The sequence below is a fragment of the Hemicordylus capensis genome, chromosome 2 (genome assembly GCF_027244095.1).
Source record: "Hemicordylus capensis ecotype Gifberg chromosome 2, rHemCap1.1.pri, whole genome shotgun sequence".
Lineage (NCBI taxonomy): Eukaryota > Metazoa > Chordata > Lepidosauria > Squamata > Cordylidae > Hemicordylus > Hemicordylus capensis.
The window spans coordinates 187,937,630-187,947,174 of NC_069658.1; the positions used below are offsets into that span (position 1 = coordinate 187,937,630).

Here is a 9,545-nt window from a genome sequence, read left to right on the forward strand (position 1 = left end):
TAGCTTCTCTGCAACCTCCATATCCTCCTTAATAATCCCTTTCACTCTGTCATTGTCTAGTGGCCCAACCGCCTCCCTGGCAGGTTTCCTGCTTCTGATGTACTTAAAGACGTTTTTGTTATTCCCCTTGATACTTTTGGCTAAATGTTCCTCAAACTCTCTTTTCGCCTCCCTTATTGTCACCTTGCATTTTTTTTTGGCCAGAATTTGTGTTCGTTTCTGTTCTCCTCATTTGGGCAGGCCTTCCAATTTCAGAAAGAAGTCTTCCTCCCTTTTATGGTTTACTTGACGTTACCTGTTAGTCATGCTGGCATCCTCCTGGACTTAGTGGTATCTTTCCTCCTTTTGGGTATACAATCTAATGGGGCTTCTAGTATTGTGGTTTTGAGTAAACTCCATGCATTCTGGAGCCAAGTGACTCTCCTGATTTTCCCTTTCAGCTTTCTTTTCACCATACTACTCATTTTGGAGGTTTCCTCTTCTGAAATTCAAAATGTCTGTGTTAGACATCCTTGGTGATTCTCTCCCCGCATGTGTGCTGAATTTGATGGCACTGTGGTCACTGTTCCCTAAAGGGTCGATGACACTGACATCATGCACCAGGTCCTGGGTGTCACTCAGAATTAGGTCCAATGTCACCTTCTCTCTGGTCATTTAGTGTATCTAGAAATCTGACCTCTTTGTCCTGACCTGACTGTGAATTTACCCAGTCTATGTGTGGGTAATTGAAGTCACCCATAATTACAGCCCTGCCTCTCCTTGACGCCTCCCTGATTTCCTCCTGCAGCTCCCAGTCACTGTCGGCATTATGATCCGGAGGACGATAGCACATCCCCAGTAGCACTTTCCCTTTCCGGCCTTGTATAGTCACCCACAGGGTTTCTGTGGAGGACTCCAGTCCACCTAGGTTTTCAAGCTTGTTAGATTCTATCCCTTCTTTAACATACAGTGCTACTCCACCTCCAATGCGCCCCTCCCTGTCCTTTCTGTAGAGTTTATACCCTGGGATAACTGTGTCCCACTGGTTCTCACTGTTCCACCATGTTTCTGTTATGCCCACTATATCTATTTCTGCGTTAGCAACCAAGCACTCCAGCTCACCCATCTTGGCTCAGAGGCTTCTGGCATTGGCATATAAGCACCTGTACGCTGAATCTCTCCCATGAAGTATGCTGTTCTTATTACTCTTTGACCTGCTGGATGTTCTGGTCTCTGGAGGGATCAGAACATCCTCACACTTCCGTGCACATGCTTCATTACTGTATACTTGATGACTGGCAGCTGACTGGGTGAATGGACTCTGGTGCCCAAGCATTGTGTTTGAGGTGGATGTGAAATCAATGTCTGGAAATTCCTAAGTTACAGGAGAGCACGTTTTGGTTGAACATTAGGAGAAACTTCTTAATGGTAAGAACAATGGGACCAATTACCTATTTATGGGTGTTGCTGGTGATTTATCCCTTGCTGAAGGTCTTCAAGAAAAAGCTGGACAGCCACCTGTTGGGGATTCTCTAGTTCCGAATTGTCTGCATCGGGCACAGGGCTAGACAAAGTGACCTACAAGCCCCCTCCAACTCTATGATTCTATAATAGGCACCATACATCTCCAGCACTCTTGCCTCCAGAGAGAAAATGACCCAGTATAAGGCAAGCTGGAAACTTCCTACCCCCTATGGAAATGTGGAGCACAAAAGAGTGAGGTCATATAGTAAATGCATGCAGACAGCAGTTCTGTCCATGCAGGAGGGAACTGCTGTCTGCATGTATTCACTTCACTTACTTGTGAAGGCTTCTTCTGGTTGCTGGGCCCAAGGACACCTCGACCCACCCTTTAACGTGCTTGCCTGTTTTTGTTAGATCACCTGTAGGGCAAAAAGGTGATTTTTTTCTCTAGGGCGAAAGGGGATTGTTTCTCTGTCGCCAGCCCTTCAGTCATTCTTTATCGTTCAGGCCTTCTGTTTCTGAGATCTATATGTTATCTTCTGATTTGTTCGTTTTATACAAGTTCCACTGCTGTTCTTGTTGTTATTAGTGTGTTAACAATGCACCTGTCCGTATCTCGGACCAAAAGAACTGGGCGGGTTATCCCCTTCAGCTTCAAGTAGGCGGAGTCTTGTTTTAACTAACCGATTAGCTGTCCTGCCTTGGAGCTTACGGGAAGGATAACCCAGAGGTGTCCTCGGGCCCAGCAACCAGAAGAAGCCTTCACGGTAAATGAAACCAACGCTCCGTTTTCCTCTAGCCGACCTGGGTGTATGTGTCCATCTATGCACCAGTGTTGACAAATGACTGGTGGGGGGGATGGCATGGCTTTCTAGGAACACAGAAAGCTGCTTTACACCAAGTCCATCTAGCTCAATATTGTCTACACCAGAGTTGTACAACTCAAGCCCGCCTGCTGATGTTGGACTCCAATTCCCACCACCTCTGACTATTGGCCACTATAAATGGGAATGATGGGAGTTGTAGTCCAACAACAGCTGAAGGGCTGACTGCCAGTGGCTCTCCAAGGTTTCCGGCATGAGTTTCTCCCAGCCCTTCCTGGAGATGTCGTAGATTGAACCTGGGACCTTCTGCATGCAAGCACTTGCTCTACCACTGAGCTACTGCCCCATCCCCTAAATACCTTACAGTAGACAGTGCTTACATGTAGTCACACATCCCAATGCAACCCAAGGCAAACTTGGCTTGGCCAAAGGGACAATTCATGCTTGCTACCCCAAGACCAGCTCTCTTGTGCCTTCAGTACCATCATGATTTACAGAAATCAGCAGGGTCTTTTATGCACAGCAGGTTTTACCACAAGTTTACAGGGAGGCTTACTGCGAACTTGAAGTTGTCCCCCAAAACCGATACAAATAGTAGATTTTTTTACCCCTGTTATAAACCAGGTTACACTCTAATGCACAGTGAAAAACCCGAATTGTGTGTGTGAACTGCTCCCCGCAGCAATAACTCGCAGGGACTTTGGGGTAAATCTGGCCGATATGTGATTGCACCCCCTCCATTCTGGAGGAAATGCAAGTTAAAGGGCTTCAAAAGCCCCGTGTGAAAAGCTTCCAGGTGAAGATTTTCATAGCATTGATTATCACCTGCTAATGTTATTAATAATAAGTTTATTATTAACTGCTGCTGTTTAAGCGCAATTAGGGCAGCCAGTTGAAAAGCTGGCAACCCTAGTATGCTCCTGCTTCTCTCTTTATCCTCATGCATGCATGTATCTAAAAACATATGAAGTGAAGACACACAGTGGGAGGGAGAAGAGGAAAAACCTGGTCATATTTAGGGACAAGAAATATGAATGAACTGCGGAGTAACGATTAGATGCCAGTGATGCAAGAGGGAGAAAATTTACAGACAAAACCAATGTAAAATCTGTTTATATAAACTGTGCCAATTAACGTGCATATGAAAAATATAAATAAATAAAAATGTAGAACTTATTTCAGCTACTTTCTTATAGTTGTAAAATGGAGCAAGAGACTGGCTATCTACAGCAAGGTTTTCACTATCAACTCCTTCCTATTGATACTTTTCACTATCAATTACATTTATTTAACAGCCATTTGATGTGCAAATATCAGCAAGTTTTTCACAGAATGGAGGCAAGTATTACCTCTTGCTATCAACTATAACTCATTTTATGATTGTATATGTTTTAATGGTATATTTCTATTGCTGCAAGTGATCTTGGATTAGAAATAAAGATGAAATATAGTGTGTTAAAATAAAAAATACATCATCAAGTTGCCACTACAGGGCGCTTTCCAGTTTGAACGCTATCACAGTGTAGCAACTGGTCCTTTAAATGTGCTTCCGTATTGCCTGGGTTTTGACATAGCAGCCCCTGTGTTGTAAGGAAGTGCCATTCATATTTCTGACACCTTCTTTCAGATTTTATTGCTGCGTCACAGCCCTATAATGTCACATCTGCGTTGCAAAAAGAAGAAAAGAAAAAGAAAAAAAGCAGCTGTATTTGCCTGTTGTAGGAGGCTTATGCCATAACAACAGATCTCTAATGCAGTTTGAATTCGGCTCCACAAAACGTTGCAGTTTGCACTGCTTTTTGCGGTGTAAGGCTTGCAATCTGGAAAGCACCCAGGCAAAACTACAGTGTTAGTTGAAAAGCTGGCAACCCAAGTGTGCTCTTCTTTCTTGTGGGCAGAATGGATGCATGAGAAGACAGGGAGTAAGAGTACATGTGTAAATGAGTGTCGCTGAAAGGGAGGGAGTTGCCAGAAAGGTTCCTTCTACCAGTTCTTCCAATTATACCTGAGGGAAATCTTCCTTTAAGCAAAGGGATACAGTCTCATTGCAGTCCCCTGGCACATCTGGTATTAAACTGAACTGACTGGCACTCAGTTTCCAGTGCGAGGTGAAGACAACTCTCACCACAGGGTTGCCAAAGAACAGAGTGAGACCTCTGCACACAGAATCCAGGAAGTGGCTGTTGAGTTTAAGAGTGGAAGCTGAGGCTGCATGTGACTCCACTCTAGTCTTCTCTTATCTATATGCTGTAGAGCTTGGTCCCAGTCCATCCACCACCACACTACATTACATTACACCTGACCTATTTCCAATTCTTCTGAGAGACTTGCATCCTGCCAACAAGTCTCCTCAGTGCACCTTTCATTTCACTATTCCTCAGGCTGTAGATGAAGGGGTTCAACATAGGGGTGACCACAGTGTACATGAGAGAAGCCAGGTTGTTCTGGTTAGACTTGCTAGAGGTAGGCCTTAAATAGACCCAGCAGAGGTTGCCATAGAACAAAACGACAACAGTAAGGTGTGAACCACATGTGGAGAGGGCCTTGAGTTTGCCTTTAGTGGAGGGAGTCTTCATTACCGTAAGGAAGATGTGTGCATAGGAGATCACAACTAATACAAATGGCCCTAGGATATCAAGCATGCCTTCCGTCATTGCTATCAGCTTTAGTGAGGTTATGTCTGAGCAGGAGATCTCCAGCATTGGGTAGAGGTCACAGAAAAAATGGGAGATCTCTTGAGATGCACAAAAAGAGTGACAGGACAGCATCAGGGTGTACAGCATGGAGTGGAGAAAGGCCAGGAACCAACACCCAGCAACCACAAGGAAGCAGTGCTTCTGGTTCATTAAGGCAGTGTAGTGCAGTGGGCGGCAAATGGCCAGGTAGCGGTCATAAGCCATGGCAGCAAACAGGAAGTTGTTACAGTTACCAAACAGCAAGAAAAAATACATCTGAGACAAGCAGCCCGCATAAGATATGACCTTGTTCTGAGAAACCAGATTGCGCAGCGTCATGGGGACAGTGGAGGAGGCAAACCCCACATCAGCCAGAGAGAGGTAGCTGAGGAAGAAGTACATGGGCGTGCGGAAGAGTCGGGCATTGCAGCGGATCAAAAGGGCAGTAAGCAGGTTGCCCAGCAGATTCAGCAAATACATGGAGAGGAGGATGGAGAAGATGATGCCTTCATGCTCCGTCTGGTTGAAAAGCTCCTGTAGGACAAATTCAGAAGTTTGGTTCCTTTGCTCCATGGTACGCCTGGGGAGGAAAACACCACTGATGGATCATGTACCAGCCATGTGTCCTTGCACCTGGCTATGCCAATGATGTGAACACAGAGCATGTTCCAGGACTGAGCTGCCCTGCAGGAGAGAGCACCTTGCATGAATGATTTTCTCCCTCCATGAAAAATGACTCCCTCTGCAGTAATTTTGCAGGAATTTTCAGCTGGGGTTTTTGTGTGTGTGTGTGTGTGTGTGTGTGTGTGTGTGTGTGTGTGTGTGTGTAAGTAAGGAGTGCTGCAGAGAGATAGCACACGGCATACATTCTGCAACATACATTCAGGCACACACATCCTCACACTACTGGCATCCTGGTGGAGGCAGCGACACTCCACTGTGAGTTTCTTTTCAGCTCGGACCGGCAGCAGTTGTGGCAATTAGGTTGTTCAACTTCAAATCCACCTTATTTTACTGGGATCATCATGCAGCACATCAGAGTTGGCTGTGCTGTCAGGAACTGTCGCCAAACCTTTGCTATTTCCCCTGGATTTTAGGCAGTCACAGGAATACAGGAAGCTACCTTATACTGAGTCAGACCTTTCGTCCATCTAGCTCAGTATTGTCTCTACACTGACTGGCAGGGGCTCTCCAAGGTTTCAAGCAGGAGTCCCAGCCCTGCCTGAAGATGCCAGGGAGTGAACCTGGGACCTTCTGCATGCAAAGCAGATGCTCTACAGCATCTTTACTCATTTGAAAAGGAAGTGGAGACTCTCTTTCAAAGAATATTGAACGTACTGTGACAAGATGGGGCATCATTTCCCATCTCATGCACATTTATTTCCCACATTTGTCTCTAGCGCAGCAGGTTGCTCAGGGTTCTTGCATCAATGGTCACATTGAGAGTTGGCTCTCAAGGACACCCTCTTTCTTTCCACCTTTACACATCTTTGCAGCTTTCCCACTTTACTTCTGGTCATTGCCCTTTGCAGCAGTGACAGAAACATCTCATAAAGAGCTTGCAGAGTAAATATTTGTTCTGAGGAAGTCATAATTAATATGCATTAAAATCCCATGGTGAGAACAGCTTAGTGCCCTTGTTCCCTGCCCCACACCCAATCTAAGACTCACCAGAAGCACTAATTATTGTTCTGGAAGGAATGATGAAACGCTGCTTCACTGATGATGGAAAATACAGTAGATGAAATTCAGACAAGGAAGATGGACCATGACATACAAAACTGTATCGGCATACAGGGAAAGAGAAATCGTGCTCCATTCTTCAGCAAGTTATAGAGAATTGGGTAGAAGGAAACAATCAAAGGTCTGATACTGTTTTCAAATGAGCCTTTTGGAAGGTCTCCGAATGGGATGGTGGGAATGGATCTCTCCTCAGGTCCTTTCAGTAGAGGTTTGCTCCAAGTTACAAGGAGGAATGATGGGTCTGGTTTCAAATTCTCTGGACAGTTTTCCCAAAAGCAAATGGATTTAGGAATCTCATCAGTCTCTTGTAGTCTTGCTTTCTCTGTAAACATCTGAGATCCACAGAACCTTACCCGGTTGTGTACCATTTGAGGTGAAGACCACCTGTCTTTTTAAAAGGCAAAGCCCATCACCTCTCTGGCTGCAGTTGCAGGGGAGTAACAGCAGGAGAGAGGGCATGCCCTCAACTCCTGCCTGTAGGCTTCCAGCGGCATCTGGTGGGCCACTGTGTGAAACAGGATGCTGGACTAGATGGGCCTTGGGCCTGATCCAGCAGGGCTGTTCTTATGCTTCTGGAAACAGAACACTGGACTGGATGGACCTGTTCTTCTTTATGCCTGCAAAGAAGAGAATCTGGGTTTTGAAGAAGTCCTCTAAAGAAGGACATGGCCTCTGGGGGATAATGGCAGACAGTGTTCCGGGGGAGCTCATTAATTCAAGTATTTCTGGAAGCAGGCAGCTGCAATTAAAAGAATGGAACATAGTATGATGGAGACATTGTCTCAGGTGCTTTCTGGTCCACATTATCTACACTTGCTGAAATTCAGTTAATAAGGCCTTTTTGGGGTCAGCAGTGTGGCTTCTGCACCTCTCTAGCTTCTGAGGTTTCAGCAGTCATTGGCCACACACTTTCAAACATGTCTGTGCAATCATAAGCACTAGAAACCTTTTTAAAAACCTGAGATGTTCAGCAAGCTGAATTTTGCATCTTAAGCCATATTCCTTGCTTTCTTTGTAGTCCTGTGGAATTGCAGCAAAGCCCTGTACAGCCTGATCCTACACATGTAAATTCAGAAGTAAATTCTTTTGAGTTCAGGGGGGCATGCTCCCAAGTAAGTGTGTAGGTCTGAACTGGTGGTGACTATTTAGGGAAGACATCTTGGGATCATGGTGGATAATTCAATAAAGCATCAACTTGGGGTGTGGGAGCATGGTGGGGGAAATGACAAATTCTGTGCCAGAGTTATTAGAGAGGGGATTAGAAATAAAACTGCAGTATCATTCGACCTTTATATAAATTTATGGTGTGGCCATACTTGGGATACTGGCTGACACTCAGAACAGTGTTCAGAGTATGCAGTAGGAGTTGCACCAGAGGCTGGTCCTAACTCAGTCAGATTTTCACTGAGCATGTACATGGGGGAAGAGGGAAATGATTTTTGCTGCTCTCCCCTGCCCCCTTAAGTGCTCTTTGCCTTCCAGGAATATGTTGCTGAGGGCTGTGTGACCCTCAGGGATGTATTTCTTAATGGCAAAAAACACTTAAGAAGCACAGGTGTTCACGGACTCTTTGGCATGGTTTGGAATTCGGACCGAACTCTGGGTATGCAAATTGGCTTGGTTGAACCGATTAGCTGGGCCAGTTGGTTAGATGAAGTAGTTCAAACTGATTTGAAGTGGTTCACGGTCGAACAGCTCGAACTGGCCCTGTTTGCGATCAATCTGGTTCTGCAAGGAGGTGGGGGAGAGCAGTGAAAATTGCTCCCACGCATTTATTAAGCTATCCACTATGACCATGAGTCCTCTGAACACTGCTTGGGTTGTCAATCAATGTGTACCGTTCTGGCTACCCCTTGGGGAATAGCAAGTCCTTGCCTTTTGTTACAACTGTGTTTTACTGAGACACTCATGCCAGTTCTATTGTACATAAGGTGGCAAAGAAGATGTGGGTTAATGTTGCCCTCAAAAAATTAATCTGAGCATTTTCAAGGTCACACATCACGGCACAGCTTCTTTCAGAAAAACTGTCACAGAGCTATGAAAGCATTCAACTGATATAAGGAGTTATGCTACAAAACATTAAAGGACATCAGAGACCTATTTTCAGCAGGAGAGATGGTAATGGGGCTTGACAGGGCTCTGTTACTCTTAAAGTCCATCCCCACCCCTCTGCTGGAAAAAGCACAGCACCGTGTGAAGGTGGGAAATGGCTTTCACATTGCAGTTTGTTAGTTTTTTAAACTAATGTGGCCTCCACTTGAAAAACCACGATGATCACTGACCTATGGGGATTTCCCACTGTAAAAACAAAGACAACCCCGACACAAGCTCTAGGACAGGGCTGCACAACTTTGTCCTCCTGCAGATGTTGGACTACAACTCCCATCTTTCCTAACTATTGGCCATTGTGGCTAAGGATGATGGGAGTTGTTGTCTAAAAACAGCTGGAGGGCCAGAATTGTGCAGTCCTGGTCTAGGAGAGATAAATTAGCAAGCTGGGAATTTTGGGATAAATTGGGCTTTGAAAATAGGCAGTAAGTAGGCTACATTTAGCTAAGATTATCTCAGTGGCTTTCGTGTGTGTGTGTGTGTGTGTGTGTGTGTCTGTGCGTGTAAATCAATGAGACTTTCTTATTGCAGAAGACAAGTGCAGTTTTCCGGTCAGCATTCTGTCTGTGGGGGATGGGCAGCAGGACACTGTTAACTAAGAGAAGTGTGAGGTAATTCTGAAGAAGGTAATTTTAAGGGAGTCACACTCTGCATGACAGATAAGAGAGAACGGGGAGGAGGAAGAAAGGGATGCACCAATCCTAGGCAGGCTTACTCAGAAGTAATCCCTCACATGGCTTCTTCCCCACAT

The 9,545-nt window shown here is 45.3% G+C and overlaps 2 protein-coding genes across 2 annotated transcripts in view; both read right to left on the reverse strand.

Moving 5' to 3' along the window:
- The window catches only part of LOC128343723 (homeobox protein prophet of Pit-1-like), a 53,776-nt gene that overhangs the window by 40,961 nt on the left and 3,270 nt on the right, over positions 1 to 9,545 (reverse strand). The gene's annotated exons all lie outside the window — the stretch shown is intronic.
- Positions 3,397 to 7,176, reverse strand: LOC128344504 (olfactory receptor 1J4-like). The gene is made up of 2 exons (XM_053294726.1): positions 6,614 to 7,176; positions 3,397 to 5,522 (listed from the first exon to the last, which is right to left on the reverse strand). Exon 2 carries the CDS (start codon positions 5,513 to 5,515, stop codon positions 4,571 to 4,573), a length of 945 nt encoding a protein of 314 aa, XP_053150701.1. The 5' UTR covers positions 5,516 to 5,522; positions 6,614 to 7,176; the 3' UTR covers positions 3,397 to 4,570.